Raw genomic sequence first — 19355 nt, 5'->3', positions numbered from 1 at the left:
CGGAGGGCAATGAATTTTCAAACTCTCAATGACATCAGTTTCTTTCATCCGTGGGCAATGGATTTCTAATTTGGTGGAATAAGGTCAGAAAAGGTGCTCACGCCAGCACCGTTCCTCTGGCCAGTTTTATTGGCACGTATAACCACCGTTCCCAAAGGCGACAGGCAGTCTGGGCCAATTTACTCTTCGTTGATTAATTCTTTCGCCGGCTGAACAAAAGGAGAATGTCCCGTTACTGATCCCCCGTTGTTTCTTCGTACGAGGAGCACCTCGTTGTTGCCAAGATTCTTTCAGATATTAGCCAATGTTCGTTAGTCGTCGTATATACTACCTCGTCTTCAGTTTAACTCCTCTTGTCGTACAAGCGTACAAGTGGCTCGTATAAATTTGTAATATCGTAAGAAATATATGTTCAACAAAACAGATAGGACATAATTTTGCATAAATTAGACGCTTGAATCGTATAATTGAGTCGAATTAAAAACAAATAATTGACAACATTTTCAACGATAAATATTTATATATAGTTTTACATTTTTATATATTTATTTATTATTTATTTATATATACATTTTTATATATTTATTATTTATATATATATATATTTTTAAATATTTATTATACTTCAATTACAACTTATTACAGCGTAACAAATAACTGGCAAAATTTCCAACGATAAATATTTATATATAGTTATATATTTTTATATATTTATTATTTATTTATATATATATTTTTAAATATTTATTATACTTAAATTACAGCTTATTACAGCGTAACAAATAACTGACAAAATTTTCAACGATAAATATTTCTTTCTCTTTTTGTTCAACCGTCGTTCAGCTACAAAAATTTCTTGCAATAAAGATGAGGTGAAGAGAGTACGCAAAGAGGATACGCACGAGTAGTTTTCGTAGCCACCGGTATTAACTAACGAAATATTATTTCACCGCGGTGACTCTCGGCAGTTTCTCGGATTGCTCTCTCCGAGAGCAGTTACGTCCCCTCCCGAGATCTGTCGCTGGTTGAAGAACGGTGTTACGTTGTCGACGGCGGCAGGCAGTCTGGCCAGTTTAACTCTTCACTGGCTAGTCCGCCTCTCTTCTCGCCACGACCGTCCTTCTCGCCTTCTCCGTTCATTTTCCTTCTCTATCGTCTATTTGCCGAGTCGCGTACCGAGACGATCACCTTTCTCTCTCTCTCTCTCTCTCTCTAAAGAGAGAGAGGGCTCAGTCCTTGTCGTGCACCTCTCAGGTACGCGAATCGTACCTGCACACGCTCGCTCATGCACTATACACCGCTCTGTATATATCCGTTCGGTATCTCTCTCTCTCTCTCTTTCTCGTTTCTCTTCTGCCGCTGGCTAGAGTCCTTTAAAACCGGTACAATACCGGTAGAAAGCATCAGGCCTCGAACACGCCCTTCTTCGTCCTCCGTTTCCTCCGCGAGCTTTCTCGCGTGTGTGTCGTTCTTCGTCTTTTCGTCTCTCTCTCTCTCTCTCTCTTCGTTCTCTGCACCTCGAATACTCTCGAGGGCGTTTTATCGTTTTCTCGTTTCGTCTCGACAACGATATTTCACTCAAGCGAATCGAACCTGTCCGGAGATCGTCTCGGACATCTATCTCTCCTCCCTCGATTCGTGAACCGACTGCGAAAAATTTCGCCCCGGAAGGTTGACCTTTGGCTCGGCCCGAATTTCTCACCATTTTTTCCCTCTCTTTTTCTTTTCTGAAAAAAATTAGATCGAAAGTAAGTACCAAGTCAAGTTCATTTCGTAAAGATAAAGGCGAAGAAAACATACACTAATTTTCGTGACCTCTTGAACCTCGTTGCGAATTTCCTTCTCGCAGAATTACCAGACGACTGAAATATCAAACTAACAAAATGTAAGTTGAACTTCAATTTAGAAACTTGGAAGAAAATTTAGAATTTTCAGTTTAGAAGAATTTTCTAGGCTTTTTTTTTTTTAAGGGAATAAAGACTTTTATAGCACGAACGAGTTATATACAGCGAGTTGGCTCGTGGCACGGCGTAACACGAGCGCGCGCTGCGATTCGAAAGGGTTGTCGCGAGCAAACGTCGACGGATATCTAGGTGAAGGTGTACGATTGGGCACCTCGCGGACCGTGGTACGATACTAGTTTTCGTTGAGCAACCGCGCCAGCCGATTCTGGAGCGCGTTTGTTGCTCGATTACGCATGCCGATATATTCCCCTTCTCGCTCGCTGTCGTTTGACTTTGCGCAAACACGGATCGGAATAATTCTTTTACCCTTTCCCGGTTTGTTTGTCTACTCGTGTTCAGAGGAGGGGACATTTTCTGACATAGAGGAAATTATGGAATTGTGGCAGAGACTTACTTGGAAAAATTAAGAGAAAAAATAATATAACAAAATTGTACAATTCATTGATGATAATCACATCGGTTTGCTGTTTTAAATTCGCTAGAGATAATAAGAATCCTCGAATTCACAGTTTACACAGTTGTTTCAACTCGCAGTTGTTGCTTTCCTACTAAATGATAAAAAGAAAAAAAGAAGAAGGGGAAACTTCAAAAATTTGACGATAAAATTTTCCGTGAGGCTGAAAAGAAAATAAAAGTAAAACGATAATTTAGATCACGTCGAGGTTTGACGAACGTCGATATTTCTGGCTGTCGGGCGAAACTGAACGGCCTCCTTCGTTTCGCCGATATTTGACAGGTTGCTTGGACTTGCACTGGCCTGTGCATTCGCTTTCCTACCTGTTGCACGTCGGCCAGGCCAGTTTTTCCTCGGGATTACCTTCCCCCGGAAGCCGTGACACGCTCTCGACGCCGCGGGGGTGGTAATGCAGGCTCATATTTCCCTTTTTTATTTTCTCACGAGACTCTGATAAATTTCTACGTAAACTACAATCTCCGTCAGAATGTTGGAATAAACGAACGGGGAGTGTAACAAGTAAATTTATCGAACGCTCGTGCTATCAGAGAGTGAGTTTCTAAATTTATCAATCGTGCTAATATTTGGAAACGTCAATAATTTTCTGACCGTAAAATGTCTGATCTTTCTTGTCCTTTGCATTCATTTAAATTTGCATTCTTTTCTTTAGAACGAGGTACATTTTCTACTCGACTCGTATTATACTCCCGCTTTTAAAATCTCGAAAGTGTGGCACTACGTTTGTTTCGTAATTGGAAATTTTTGTACCTTTCGAGAAATGAAATTTAATTCCGCTTCGTTTACTCGTGTAAATATCGCAACGAGCAACGAATGCAAATATATCTCTCGTTTGCAACGCAAATGTGATACTCGAAATTAAAAAACAAAAAAACCAAATACGTACTACGAGCCAAAAACCAGTTGCGCTTGGCCATTAGGTATCCTTTGTTTCGTTGTTGCGGGAAGAAGAAACAGCGGGAAATAAGACGGTGGTTTTTCGCGTCTCGGGAGAATCGATCGGACGCGCGCGGAAGTCGGGGCGGGCCGCACAAAAGAGCCGATTCACCCTGTGGCGGCCTCCTTCCTAATCCTCACAAAGCGCCTCACGTCGCCACGAAGTCGAAGTTTACTTTTCGTGCTCAAACATAACCGTTGCCTTTCGAAAGTGGGGGGTTAAACACACATAATCCACCGTTTTCCGCCGGTAACTCGTAACTCCCGGCTCGCATTCACTGTCTCGCTCACACTTCTCTGTTTCTCTCTCTCTCTCTCTCTCTCTCTCTCTCTCTCTCTCTCTCTCTCCCCGTGGACTCCCTCGCGGGTCCCTCCACGCCGTCGATGAACTATTTCTGTAGCACTGCGCGCGTTCTGCCGCTGCAACGAGAGAGACGCGGCCGATGCACGCGAGAACTTTCCAACCGGAGAGCGAGTACGCGAGAGTGAGTACGTCGTGTCTCTTGGATCCGATCCTCCGACCATTATCTCTCTCCGTTTCGTCGAAGATCCGACACGCGCACCGTTCGTTAATCGAATTGTTTCCTTCGCCGATCGATGCATTTGAAATCTGGCGAGTTTCATCGACTGAACGATTTTCTATATTATAGATATTTTAATATAATTCAGATGTAACAGATATTTTCTATTCTATTCTGAATTTGACGAGGATGAGATTTGTCTGTTAATTTTTTCGTCGTGTTCGCAATTTTGCGATGTAAAGATCCAGACGGCGATTAAATTATAAAATTCGTAACAGAGAAGAAATCAAAATGCAAGAGATAGGAAAAAGTTTGTAATACAATAAAGAGCACGAGCTTCTTAAATGTCGCTCAAAAGTCTGCAAAAATACGCCATTACAAATTCCTAAAGTTTCTATGGGATCATTTCGACCATTTTTGGTAGCTCTAGTGTTAACCACTTGCGCTGGCAACTGATTGCGGACCATAACGAGTGACCAAGCCCGTATTACAATAATTCGTCGCTTTCTTTTCGAAACTCGTCGGTATGATATCATCGGATAGAAATTATCGAGAAGTAATAAATTTATTATTACGTTTTACTTAAATATACTTGAAACTGAGAGAATATTAATTAATTATAAATATATTAATAAATACAGATAATATTAATTTATCAATACAAATTAATTCCGGAACGAAAAATTCTCGATTCCAGCGCAAGAGGTTAAAAAGTAGTTCTGGAGAATTTAGAATTTACAGTCTCTGAATTCGAAACCTTGATTCGAGATCCATTTGTCGAACTTTCGTTCGAGATTCAACGATGCGAAAGGCGAGACCTCCGGCAGATTCGGAAAATTGTATCACCGAAATTATTCACCGACGAAATCTTCGTTTAGGTTTTCCATCGAGCGTGAACTGGAGACGAAGCTCTGCCCGAGGTGCTTGACCCCTGGTAAAAACGGGAAGAAACCGGCCGATTAAGATATCGCGATTAATGCCGGCCACGGAGGGCAGATACCGTTTGCAGCAAACAACGCCCGCCACGATGGATCAATATACACTTCTGTTTTTGACGATGCCCAGTGACATGGTCCGGAATAAATCTCGCACTCCGTGGGTGCGCGAGTCTCTTTTCTTCTTCGCCGAAACATCGGCCGCGTCATCTCTGTGTGGATCCACCGTCGCTGGCAAAGAAAAGAAGAACTGACAGAACGAGCGGAACTGCTTTCGTTTCATCCGCGACAGGGCTAAGCTCGCGACCACCCACTCTCTCCCTCCTTCTCTCTCTCTTTCTCTTTCCGCGATCGTTCTAGGAAATCCTGTCGCTTTATGGCAACAAATAACATCCTCCTGACTGAGTATCGTTAAGTGATACTAATGGAGACTCATGAAAGAATTTATACATCTAGATGGAATTTCTAGCAAACAGATAGAAGATTCAGTGAAATGTTCCTTTGTGGTCGGACATGGCAACGTTTACTCTTCTTGGATTTATATATTTGTATTATCGTTGGCGTTTATTTCGCAGGCTTCTATTTTCTAAGTGTTTCTAAACTGAAGGAGATTAAGTGGAATACTCCCATTGGTGGCCAGACGCGATGAAATTTATTCTTCTTAAGTCTCAAGTTGTTATATTGTTTAGGTTATTGGTACTGACGTGACTAAAAGCTGACAGAGATTTGTAAAATGATTCGCAGATAGGCGAGCTGCCCGAAGATTTGGTTGAATATTCTCTTTGTCGTCGAAGCTCACGTTTTCATTTTTTTAAATATTTGCGTCGATGCCATTGGCATTGTTAAACGATAGAAATAGAAGTTTATAAAACATAGATAGATGAAAAATGTATAGATAGAGGGGCGGGCAAGCTGTGCGTAGATTTAGTAGAATGTTTTTTATACAATATAATTCTCTTTTGAGACAGTCGTATTTCCTCAAGTAGCACACTTACAAGCGTAAGAAATTAAGGAGACTAAACGGTCTGACCACGAACATTCTACTGAACCGTCTACAAATTATTTTTTAAATCCCCGTTGCTACTGTTTAGCGATGCTAATATCAACAACGTTAGTGACGGAGATTTATAAAACGTGCTCGCGCAAATATGTTCAGTAGAATATTTCTTCATGGTCAGACAGACGCTGGAATTCAGTTTTCATCGTCTTCTTAGTTGAATCGGTCAGAAATTCGATTACGTGCGTTCTGCGTGCAACATTGCAGATTGAACATAAATGTTTATCACAGTGCAGCTTAATCAAAAAATTATTTAACATGATCAATAAAGTTATCGTACAATTTTTGTCTGATCAAAGTACAGTTCGCGCAACGAAATACTAAACGCCAAGTGTATCCAAACTTCTAACCATCAAAGTAAAGTACGTGCATAAATATCTAAGACACTCCAACTTTTATAAATAAATTGTAAGATTTCGTCACTAATAACCCGTATAATGAAAATGAAAACAAAAAAAGAAAAAAAAATACATAAATTTCCAAAAAAAGAGAGGATAGGGGGAGAGAGAGCTTATATTTTCATATAAAAAGCACACCGATCCCTCAGAAGGGTTAATCCATCTGATCCCAAGTTCCATTTGGCGACTATTTTCCTCGAAAGAACAGCGTTAAAAAAAAAAAAAGCGTGGTCGTAAAACTGTTATCGATGTTGGACGAAGTTGGAGAAACTGCAAGTGGCGCGGGACGAGCGTAGCGGTGCAACGGACGCGTGTAAACGGGACGACGACGACGACGACGACGACGAGAAGCACAGTGTAGAAACCGCGAGAGAGAGAGAAGAGAGAGGAAAACAGCGAGAAAGAGAGAGAGAGAGGGGTCGTGTCTGTACGTGCACACGGAACAAGCCACGTTCCCGTGGAGGGGTAACCCGTGGCGCGTAGCTTATGAGCCGAGTAACAAAACCAGTCGTCTCTCTACTGGCTGACCAGCTGCCCGTCGCCTCTTGCCTTCTAATCCTCTCCGCGAATTGTTTTCTGTTTGCTTCGGCCCTCTCGGCGACTCCGCGATATCACTCTCCACTCTCTTGGACACGTAATACCGTTACGCGCGCTCGAATCTTCGAATTCAAAGTGATCATCCTCTCCCAATAACGCGATCGATGGACCGGAGGAACCTCTCGGATCTTCGTGAGTTCGAGACGAGAATTTGTTGACGATAATCGCATCCTGGACTGAGAGAAGGAGAAGGGTTTTATATCGGCATCGAACGACGAGCAGTGACAAGGTTTACAGTCGTGTGTTTTTTTGAAGTTCGAAGCAGGGACGAACGAAAGGAAAATTTCTTCGGTTTAAACCCCTTGCGCTGGCAACCGGTTCGCGGACGAACGACCGAACCGTAGACAATAATTCGTCGCTTTCTTTTTCTTTTGGACTCGTCGGTATGTTATCACTGGATAGGAATTATTGAGAAGTAATAAACTTATCATTTGTTTCGCCTGGGTTACATTTAATTTACAAATATACTTAAAACGTATATATATTTACAATAATTAATATATTTTCAAATATACTTAAGACTGAGGAAATACTGCAATTTGGAACAAAAAGATCCAGCGCAAGAGGTTAATAAAGGTGGAAGAACGAGGAATCGAAATTTCTCCAAAAAATCTTCAACATCGAGGTGAACCGAAACGAGCAAGATGAGAACCGACTGAAAAGACGGAGCAACCAGTGTACGTGTTGTAGAAGAGAACTATGAGAAACGGAGCGGCGTGTTAACGCGGTCGTGAAAGTCTCGCGCGGGCAAAGTGCGCAGAAACGCGAGTGTAAACGCATTGTTCAAAAATAGTAGTCGCCATCGGTCGCGGAGGGTCGACTCTCCGAGCGGGTTCCTCCGGTTCGACGAATGTCGCCAGCGATTCGAAGAATCCAAATTAGAGGGAAAAGAGAGAAACAGAGAGTTTCGCGAAGCTGTCGTCGCTGATTAATGATCGTCGTTGGCCGAGCACGAGCTTAACCGAGTGAACGAGAAGAGAAGAAGCGATTCGAACGATCGCAATTCCGTGCGACGACAAATTAAATTAAACATCGAGACGCTCTCTCTGTCTATAGAGGAACGCTGAACGCGTCTCTTCCTACGCGAGATTGTTTACCCTCGTGTCGTTAGGCTACGAATGCGAATTCGTAAATCGCGCGATTCTGCGCAATTTTCCTCTGGCATGACCGATGTGGCCACGCATGGACGCGATACTCTCTGGCTCGAGGGAGCTTCCGGAGAAGCAACACGAATCGCGTCGATTTTACTGGATTATCGGGGATCCACTCGTTAGAGTCTCGAGTCTGTGTCGACTGTCGATCCTCACTTCCTGGATCGTGATTAATGGTACCATAGAACCAGAAAGTACATCCGGTGCGAGACTGGAAGAAAGGAAATTCCATCCTGTTATCGATATTAAATTGACGTCAAAATCATTCTAGCGACTGCGAGGAAGGTGTCGTCGAGAGCAACAGAGCTTTATCAGACGAATAAAAAGAATATTTCTCTTCAGTATCGGTTTAATATCATAATATTGAAATTATCCTTCGTGTCTACGAGTCTCGTGGCTCGACATCATGGATCGTAGTTTCAAGAGCAACGCCGATTTCAAGATGAATCTGCAGAACTTTAAACTGAGCGACTTTGGCATCGAGTTGGAGCGGTGCCACGGGCTGGATCAGTGCAAGAACGCCGCGAAGTACGGACATCGGATCGTCGGTGTCCAGTCGCAGCAGATGCAAATGAGAGCCGGACGACTCTCCGGTTCGGGGAACAACGGCTCGAGCGGTGTTCAAGCGGGCTGTAATCTTTCCCAGTTGCCTTCGAGCTGCGCCACGCTGACGTGCAACAGTCAGCCGCGACGGAGCCCGAATCAGTTGCAGAGCGTGGATCGATTTCGAGCGTCCAGTCCGAACAACTTGGCCGGAAGTGTGTTGCAGCCGAACGTCTCGTCGGTGCCGTCCCCAGGCTATTGGAACCAATATGGCGGACAGGAGAGCGGGGTAAACGTCTCACGATCGGTGGAACCGTTTTCCTGAGAATAATTGCCGCGGTGATGTCGATGATTAGTCTGCTTTTGCTCCTCGTGCCTTATCCATGGATCGAAAGTCGACTAGATACTTTGTTGTCGATGTTTGAATTTTTCGGACGTTTAGGATTCTGAGAGTTGGAACGTACAATTTAATATTTGTAATTTAACGTTTCTTGAATGTTTATCAATTTTTTAAGATTCTGCCATTTTTTAAGATTCTGAGAATTGGAGCATATAATTGGGTATTTATATCATATTTTTATATTATATAATATTATATAATATAAAATAATATAACATATAATATTATATTATTGTATATTTCCATGGATGTTTATGAGTTTTTGGGACACTGGGAACTAGAGCATATAATTGAGTATTTATATCATATTTTTATTTTATGTTATATAATATTATATAATATGAAATAATAATATAATATTATATTATTGTATAATATTTCCATGGATGTTTATGAATTTTTGGGACATTTTTAAGACTCTGAGAACTAAAGCATATAATTGAGTATTTATGTTATATTTTTATTTTATGTTATATAATATTATATAATATAAGAGAATAATATAATATTATATTATTATATAATATTTCCATGGGTGTTTATGAATTTTTGGGACATTTTTGAGATTCTGAGAATTAGAGCATACTTTTATTTAGATTCCATATTTCTATTCAGATTCCAATTTTAGATTTCCAAGTAGAAAATTTCTATTTAGACTCCTTCTTAAAATATCTGCAGTGTGTCGAATCGGGCGAAATCGGTCTCGCGTGTCTTTCTATTAGAATTCTAGGACAATCCTAGAAATTCGATTGACGAAGATCGACTCGTTACCAGCCCATAGTAGGTGGTCGCGATCACGATCGATCCAACTAGATCGGATCGTAGGTTTTGCGCTGGCGTTCCTACGTGGTTCGCCGCGAGTAGATGTGATGATTTTACGACAGTTGGAACGTCGGAGGAGGAAAGTCTCGCGTGGCACAAGACTAGCCGATTAGTCGCGGATTGCATAGGGACCGGTTTGGTACTCGGTACGTGACTTCCAACCGGACTCCAACCTTTTATTGCACATACCGCGTGCAATCTTAGCGCGCACTTGCCGTCGTTTATTCGCGGGCAGATTCAGTGTTGTTCAGCTTGGTTGCTTGAAGGGAAGGGAAGGGAAGGGACACGTTGTTCCTGAAGGGTTTCGATGATGTCACGCCATTCTACACAGCCTTCGAATATTCTAGATTCAGGTTGTGTTATGGTCGTTGTACGTATGTACATAGTTTCATATACACGCATGACTGGAAAAATTTAATATAGCAGAGCGTTCCACCTCCTATCCTCTATTACTCGAGTATCTTAATCTTCCAGAGGCAAGGCTGGGTCGTTCGTGTGCCCCGAGCGACACGAAATTTCTCTCGTGAATTTTTTCAAAGATTCGACTTCAAGAAAAAAAGCTGATTGCAAGAACTTTATTGAATAATCTGCTGTTATTAGCAATCTGCTGATAACGTATTGTTCCCTTTCGAACTGAAGGAACTTACAAAAGCAAATTGAATATTAACACCGAAGAACTATCAAAATGGCCAATTTATAATTTTTGTTAGATATTTTGTATCTACGTAACAAGGGTGTATTTTTTAAAGATTTGATTTTTCGCAAAATACATAAATAACATTAAAATACACAAATACATAATAAGCTCTAGTGTTAATCCTGCATTAATCCTCGTGAAATTACAAAGTTAACACTCGGTGCGCGTACCTGCTCTCAGGTTTCACACATTTTTGGAGCAACAAGGAAACTTTGTACAATGCACATATGCACTTCTTTAATTCACATTGATAAAATATTCTGAAATATTACTATATATTTTTCCGTAGTAATATTTAAGAATCAATTTATTATGTATTTTAGATTTTAACTATTATTTATTTTGTATTTATATTGACAAAGAGCGGAGTTGATCGTGTGCGTACTCGTGTAATAAAATTTCCACCACGAATATGAATCTGCCAAGTGTTTATTGGAAAATTAGACAGAGTCTGCGTACAGAGTTTCTGCACGGTTCTCCATATATTTCGAAAGAATTGCAAAGCGGATTTCGGCGAGGCAGGAAGCGGCTGGCAGTTCCGGAGCTTTAGCCTCGACCTAACCTCAAGTGCCGCGGCTCGTATCTAACGTTTGTCTCTCCACGTGAAGTCGTATTCACGACGCGTTTCGCTCGACTAGCTAATTAGTATGTGCCGTGGTGGCACGTATTAGGCGGCGGTCACACTTGCATACGAAAGACGCGCGAGCAACGCAAGCCGCGTCGCGTATCGTTCGCTCTCGACCGGCGAAGAGAGAGAGAAGAAAAGAAAAAAATAAAATCGCTCGTTGGAATTCGAGGAATTCTCCTCGACGCATCGTGCCGCTCTTTTCTCGGTTTTCTTCGTTGCTCCACCTCTTTCGACATCGTATGTACTTATCGCTCGATCCGAGAAAGTTTATCTGGAAACATTTGAACGAAATTTACGACAGATCGCGATCGATCCAGGCGACACGTGTTTCTTTCTTGTAAAAACGATATTTCGCGGAGTATTTCGCGTACAACGACTGATTGATTTTACGGTTGTTAATATATAGTGGGTGTAGAAATTAATTGAACTTACCATTTATCAATTTGATTTTCATCATGGAAGTTCCTTTTTTTTTTTTTTTTTTTTTTTTTTTTTTTTTTTTTTTTCATTGAGTACAGTTGTTCGAATTTTTTAATTTTCTAATAAATTCTTTTCTTGATACCATTGGAAAGTCCTCAGCTGATAATCAAAGAAAGAACGTGTCGTTTCTTTTCAATAAACGCGGCGATTCGTCACGCTTAAAAACTCGACGCAGAGAATGATACCAGAGTTAATTTCTACATTCCCATATTAATTTCTACTGAATCGAAAATCCGTTTGTCTTTTATTGACTTTCAATTCTGCAGTTTAACGGCAGTTTCTGTTTAAAGGGTTAAGTTAATTGACAATCACAGTCGTTAACGCGTGCAGGTGTATCGCTCGCCCCGAGATAAATAAACAGAGGCAGCGAAGCCGTAAAAACGGCAATTGGACGTGCGTCGGTTGAGGACAATTATATTAATTAGTTGGCGAGATCATTAAAGTGCCTTTGATGCTCTTGTGTAGTACGACTGTCGTGTGCTGGGTATTCCGCCGCCGTGAATAAGATTTACAACTCCGAAGATAGCTTCTTTCCTCGTCGCACACGTTCCTCCTTCCCTCCCCACTTGATCTCGATTTTTCCCGGCGAATCGTTGACGGTAACGCGGATCGAAAAATACGGTCGGATTTATTGCTCTCGGCAGTTCCTCGAACGTTAAAATACGCCAGAGATCGCGAATTAGTTCCGGGAAGAGTGACGCTTCCGAAGAGCGTCGACGATATTTCATGCCTCGACGAACGCAGTAGAAACAGTAAGCGCAATAGAGATTAACTAATTTCATAGTATAAATTATTGCATTTATGAAATATAGTGTACTATATATTTGTGCATTTTTACTATATATGGATGTATATTTTTTTTCTTTTATTTAACTTTCAGTCAAAGATTTTTCAACATAAGCGAGAATATCTCGGCATAAAAATTTGAAAATTAAAAATTCAAAGAACTTGGACCAAGCCTCTTTGAATCCAAGAAGGAACAATATTCTATCAGAATTACTTCGAAATAAGCAAATTTGTATAAAAATAGCATCGAATTAATTTCTACATAATAATTTGTCTTATCTTTTATCTTTATATTATTTATATTTTATTATTTTATATTATTTATATTTTATTATTTTATATTAATTTGTATTAATATAAAATATTGAATTAAATATCCATTACTTTTTCCAATTTAATTTCTCTCTCGATAAAAGAATATTTGAAATTTTATTAACACTCAATCTCGCAGAATCTCGCAATCAGTTAAACGGCGCCGAGTACTATTATTTCTTGCTAGAGAAATATGTCAAGTCGATGCGGAAATGTCAATAAAAATAAAATTCTTGGTAATCATCGACCGATTACTCGCCGATACAGAGGAGACCAATTTATTTATCTCATTAATTACATTTTCAAATTATGCAGATTCACGTAAAAGCAACTTTTGAAAATCTTGACTCGCGGCAGCGTTTCAACGTCGCGCAATTATCGTCGAGCACCGATTGCGGTAATAATAAGACGCGGTTACAAAAAAANTTTTTTCGTTTCCATGGGCTCCATAACTGCGAGATGCTGTTAGTCAGCGAGAGATCTGTCAGTCGTTAATTATCGTCGTAACGCTCGGATATGAATTTTTTTTCACGCCGTTGGCGAACGTACATTTCCTCGAGTTACAAGCACTATTCCCTCATTAAACGAAATCGTCTCTTGAATCGGGAATTACATTTGCATGAAACGTGGTTCTTTTTTCTCCTTTGTTTCTTTTCTTTTTTTATCGAGACCCGAAGGCAAAGGCATCCCGTTCACGCGAATCAGCTCGGGCGATTCGTCGCCGCGGTTACAATTACGAAGTCGTTTCCACGAATTCGAGGTCGGAGAAGAACACGCCGTTCCCTCGGTAAAAATGTAGGCTGTAGTCGCGAAATGGCAGAAAATGATCTTCTTGCGAGCCTGTCGATCGACGCGGCGTTCGCACAGAGGCGATGATACCGGCGTGTCGCGAAAATTGCATTTCTACGCGACGATTTCTCCTCCGCGACTGTCATTCCTCGCTGTCATTCTCGGTTAAACGGCTGTTATCTCTTTGCGCGCTTTTTTCCCATTTTTTTTTTTTTTTTTTTTTTTTCGTGTGAAATAATACGGATGAAGTTCCGCAGGTTGTGCAGACCTTTGTAATAAGAGGGTTTTTATGAAATGCAAGTGAAATGTTTTTAGTTATCAATATTATCCGTGGATAATTTTGTACACGCAGTCGACAACACCGTTGCCTAACCTATGTAATTTGAAGCAAATTTTTTATGGTAGATTTCAACTTTTTGAGCTATTCTAGTGTGCAATGAGATATTACGTCCCCCCCCCCCCCACCCTACAGTACATTTATTTATTTTGTATTAGATTTTTCCTTCACTTCAGAGAAAAACACAGTAAAGTGTTATTTAAAGGATTCAAATATAAGAGAAATATTTGAAATTTTCTTTCGTCGTCGCGTGAAGAGAACATTTTCATTTCCATTAAATTTATCTCTTCCAAGCTTCAAAGTTTTATCATAAAATTATACGACTCGTGGTTCAACGAACGCACGCACTTTGGTCCAAACTGCGGTAGAATGTTTCGAAGGAATCGTCGCCGATGCCCTTCGAAGATCACAGCGAAATTAATCGCGCGCAGAAACGAAACAAATATCGCTCTCGCGGAAATCGGATCGAAAATAGCCGAATAACTTTTTATTCTTCGCGGTCGGTGAAGTTCCAGCGGGGAATAAATTTTCGTGGAACACGCCCGAAGAAAAGTTAAATAGGGGTGGGAAAGTGGGTAGGTTTGTGGATGCCTCGAGCCTGAAGGGAATCGCTTTATTTCCTTGGCCAAAAGAGAGAAAGAGAGAGAGAAAAAAAAAAGGAAAAAGGAAGAAAAAGAAACGAAAAGAAAGAAAGGAGGGGAGAAAAGTTCTCCCTTTTGAGACTGGTGAAAAAAAGGGACGACGAGGTCCGGTGTGCCAGCAAAAGAGAAAGAGAGAGAGAGAGAGAGAGAGAGAGAGAGAGAGAGAGAGAGAGAGAGAACGCGATAAGCGATCGTTGGGTATTCCGCGCGCGCGGTGACAAGAGAGGATGGAAAGTTGCTCGCCGCGGATCGTATATCGACGCGAGCGGAACTGCACGCCGCTTGTAATTCAGCGCGGACGGTCGTCTTTTATGCAGACTTAAATCACATTCTCGAGGAGTGACTCGACCCTCCTCGGAAGAGAGGAGAAAACGCTCGCGTTTGGTCGATTCTACCGGGTGATTTCGACGAAATCACGCTCGATCCCGAACGTCTCGTTGCGTGGTACGTACGTATTAGCTGGCGTAGACAACGCGGCGACTCGCTCGATTCCCCGTCTATTTGATCCTTTTGCGGGAGGCTGACTTTACATGGGTCTCAATCGCATTCTCATCCAGTGAGTCAATCTCACTGCAGAGTCGAGAAAGAAATTCTCTCTCTCTCTTTCTCTTGCTACTTAGTATCTATCGATGTACCTATTCTGTTAAAATCTTTAACGATGGGTCATCAAGCTACCTCGTGTCTTTTTAGTAGAATTCGTCGATGGTATCGATAATCTTGCACTCTCTCGACGAGCCTTGATAACTTCGAAAGTCTTGGAAATCTCTTCAAAGTATCTCAGAAGTTTTCGAATTCTTGAAACTTTCGATAGTTCTACTACTAGGCTTTGGGAGTCCTTAATACCCTTCGGAGTTTCGGGATTTTTGAATCTTGGTAAACTGCATCGAACATATTCTTGTCAACGTTGTCGCAGACGGAACCAAAATATATAATCGTGACTTGTAGGCTTGTAGATTGAAAATGACTCGATTCACTTCTCGCTGCGTTTTCTTTTTCTAGTGCAAAAAGTGCGGAGAGAATTTCCATTCTTCCATTTCATCGTCTTACTTTTCCATCAACGAGACTCCGTCTACACGTTCTATCGTTCGTGTTTCTACTTCCATTGCCACGAATGAAAAAAAGAAAGAAAGACACCAAAAAAGAAAAGCGCCCGTTTAATTTCGCCCGGGAGATTTGCCGAGAAATTGATTCGAGCGGAACACGAATTGCGTGGTGAATCGTATTTTCGTGCCAAGCCGGGCACTGATTTAGCATCCGAACGAAACTTGGTTCGCCGCGGGCGCGCTAGGCTTACCATGAGTTAAGCTCATTGTAACCTAGATTCGTCGTAGACGAGGGGATCCACCATGCCGCGTGCTATATCGCGTCGGCTGTCTACCCCGTGGATATTAGGCGCCGTTCCACAGCTCTCTAGGCAATAGTTCAACAATGGTTCAACCTGTAGCAACCGAATTTCTCCTGCGAGAAGCAGAGGAGGATCTCGCTGACCGATCAGACACAGGGGCACAATCTAGATTTCCTATAATTTTGACGCGGGCCACGCGTTGCCAGATAGCTACCTTATAATCTACCACCGCGACAATCCGATTCTGCGTGGCCATTACGCACACCGTAACTTATACCTACAGTGGCCATCTAGCCACTGTGTAATATAGGTTTAGTATAATCCACGGTCTGGGTAATCTGGCTCTAGGACATTGTGTAACGCGCACAGTTACGATAACCGTGGATGCTGTGAATGCGTAAGTTACATTTAGAACAACGCCGAATTATAGCAATTTTCAGGGACTGTTCAAGCACTTGCGCGTGTGTCGGCTAGATTTCATCTTTTACGGTTTCTTTTTTTTTTTTTTTTATTTACATGCGTACGTGGTACATAGACCACCCAAATGTGGATTTTAAATTGTTCATTATATAAAAAGTTTAAAATGTAATGTAATATATAAAATTTCGATTGCAAACATATATTTAGTAGATTTTTATATTACGAATTATCAGGTTTTTTTTTTTTTTTTGATACGATGTGATTCTCAATCGTGACAGTCGAATATCATTACACAACGTTTAGTGAAATTTTACACTTCGTGTAACGCATATAATCTATTCCTTTTTCACAAGATTTGTCCAATTATTTCCTGTCGTAAATTAACAGTCGCGTGAAGAGAGTCGCTATAAATCAACGTTAGAAGACAAAAATTAATAGAATTCTCGTTAGAATTCCAAGAGAATCACCGTCATTTTCACAAATGAAATTTCACACGCGCACAATCCAATTTTTCCTCTAACCTCCGCCAATCAACGCCGTTTCATTCTCGCAATGAAATTTACCAAGCGAGTGTCAGTCGTCTTTTTCCTCATTAGGAAATTACTGTTACTTAAAAAAAAAAAGAACTAAATCTTCTCGCAATATTCGTTTCTTTCTTCCACGTTTTCATAACCGTTTAACAACATGATAGCGAGGCGAGAGGACGCGTGTTAACGGTGGCCTCTAGGTGGAGGGAGGGACGCGGAGTCGCTCGTTAAAAACCGATCACGTAGGCCGTATCAGCCGACTAATTGTTGATTATGCAGCCGTTTGTCTTGGCTCTCGCTATATACGCGACGACGCGGTGTGTACGCCTAATAAATAATGTAGACGTCGGTGGATCCTCTAGTCTCTTTTCACGTGCTGCGCTGCGCTAGGCCGGAGAGGCACCCATTCGGAATTACATATGCACACCTGCGCTGTGTGTTCCCGAACGTTGTAAACCGACGTGCACCTTACGCCCTGCGGCGGTTGTATTGGGTACCGTTGCCACCGGATCCCTCCATCCCGTGTAAACGGCCTTAAGCCTCTTACGTCAGGTTTCCACGAGTGGGTACGCCTGATAATTACCAATTAGTGGGTGCCAATTAAAACGAGGAGCTTTCGATCCTTGTGCCGCCTTCCTTCGCGATCGTCCTCCCTCTTCGTCGTTTCATCGGCACGCTGCCGATTTTTATGCGAGTTATGGCAGTTCTCAAGGTAGAATTGAAAATGTAGGAGAGTTTGTCGTAGAATTTTGTGTATTTATTTTGTTAATTTATTTTGTTGAAAGCGTCATCGAGTGTCGTAGAAAGCTCTTGTATATTTTCACAGCTCGAAATTTTCTGAGGAAATTCGTGAGAATTTGCAGACCGCTTAAAAAACACGGCAGTTTTGATGATTAATTCAGTTTTTTTAATTAACTGGGAATTTTTATACAAATTTTTTTATTTTTATTTTGTCTATTAAATTCATATTTGTCGTAAATTCACATTTCACGCACTGGAATGTTACAAGAAACTACACGTATTTAATTTCGCGTATTTAAAATTTTCTACGATCGAACGAGAATCAGCAGTTTATTACCCAAATGATGAATTTCACCATTTTCCTCCCTTCTTTTATTTTTGATTCTTTTCTGTTCCGTTTCCCTTTCCGTTTCTTTGTGTTTATCGTACGTGTGGATGCGAGCGGCTTCTTTGTTCAGGACTACAGACTCAGGGAAATATACTCTGAAACTGTTTAGTCATCCGCCGTTTAAAGATACAGAAAGATTTTACGCGGAACGAGAGATGTAATTGCATAAAAANAAAAAAAAAAAAAAGAAAAAGAGTAGCAGTTCTTTGTTTCGAAAGAGGAGATTCAAGCGATAATGCGCGAATATTATTCGTGATTTAATGTGTTTCTGGTTAATACTACAGTTTGCTAATACCACGTTACCGATCTTCCGCAGGTGATTCCTTGAGAAATAATTCATCGCTCGGAATTACCGCGTTTCCACGAAGTTCAGATCCAAGATACACCAAGGAAATTCGCGGAATCCGTTTGTAAAAATATTAAAGGCGAAGTGATGAATTAAATAGTTTGAAAATTCACGTCTTTCCAATGTTATGTAATTTGACAATTATTATTATTTATCGGTACGGTGTCGATTGTAACTGACCACAAGATCATGGCAGTTGGATTTTGTTTCGTAATTTCGTAACGTAATTTTAAACGCGAGCAGAAGTGCGAGATTATCGTTGAGCGAAGAAGGTTAGAATTCAATTGTTAAACATTTCGCAAATAGACAGCCAATGTTGGCGAGTCTCGGGCCAAGTAAAGTTAACGCGATCGTCAGCACAACAACCGATCGTATGTCGGATGGAATAACGTCCACTAATGAAATCTCAAATATTAGACGGCATTGTATCTCGTGTTTTGCAAAACCTCCGTGTACTCCCTCCGTTTCCGCCAACTTCTCTTCCCTACGATACGATAAAAGCGATTCTGCGAAATCGGAGCCGCAGAACGCCAGCCAATCCAGATATAAACGGAATCGGCTTTCGTTAAGGAGTGTAAAGTTCGATATCCCGTTTTCTTCTCGTCTGGACTTGCCGATTCCACTCTTTCGAAAGTATCCAGACGCTTGCTTACACTTTACTCACACTGTAGGAATTTGTTGGTAATTTATCGAACAGTTTGTTACATCGAACTCTCCGTTTCAGTTTTGTAAAATTTCCGTGGTAACAGAATTTCCATGATTCGCAGGAAAGTTTCACGATTTCAGGTCCAGAGTGTGGTGTATTATTGTATAAAAGTTTTTAGGGAATTTCCTAACATCTATATGAATTTAGTAGAAAGGGATGATTAGTAAGTAAACTGTGAATTTTTATGCAAATTTACAATTTCACATTCGTGAAATTTGTTTTTGCTTAAATAGATAAAAAGTCTGCAGTTTGTCAACTCCTTGTCTTGTAATCGAGTTTCAATTTTGTCTTTAATTCAATGTAACAAATTACCTAGGAAGATTGAAGGGACATTCGTAAGAGGATTAATTAATAAACACATTTCCTAACTAAATAGTCTTCTTCTTCGCTCGAGGATTGTTTATAAAACGTGGAGA

The 19355-nt window shown here is 40.9% G+C and overlaps 1 protein-coding gene across 14 annotated transcripts in view; it reads left to right on the top strand.

The window, feature by feature from the left end:
- Positions 1-19355, top strand: part of LOC122532321 (transcription factor 12) — a 145284-nt gene that overhangs the window by 97790 nt on the left and 28139 nt on the right. The window contains exon 1 of one of the 14 annotated variants that reach the window (XM_043661012.1): positions 8390-8863. The exons of the other annotated variants lie outside the window; for them this stretch is intronic. Within the exon in view, the coding sequence (XP_043516947.1) occupies positions 8438-8863 (426 nt within the window). The 5' untranslated portion in view covers positions 8390-8437. Of the gene's footprint in view, positions 1-8389; positions 8864-19355 lie in introns of those variants that run through there. 14 annotated transcript variants of the gene reach the window in all.

This window comes from Frieseomelitta varia, unplaced genomic scaffold, assembly GCF_011392965.1.
Source record: "Frieseomelitta varia isolate USP_RPSP 00005682 unplaced genomic scaffold, Fvar_1.2 scaffold_447, whole genome shotgun sequence".
Classification (NCBI taxonomy): Eukaryota; Metazoa; Arthropoda; class Insecta; order Hymenoptera; family Apidae; genus Frieseomelitta; species Frieseomelitta varia.
The sequence above is the reverse complement of the archived record's forward strand: the minus strand, read 5'-3'. Positions and strand labels throughout refer to the sequence as shown.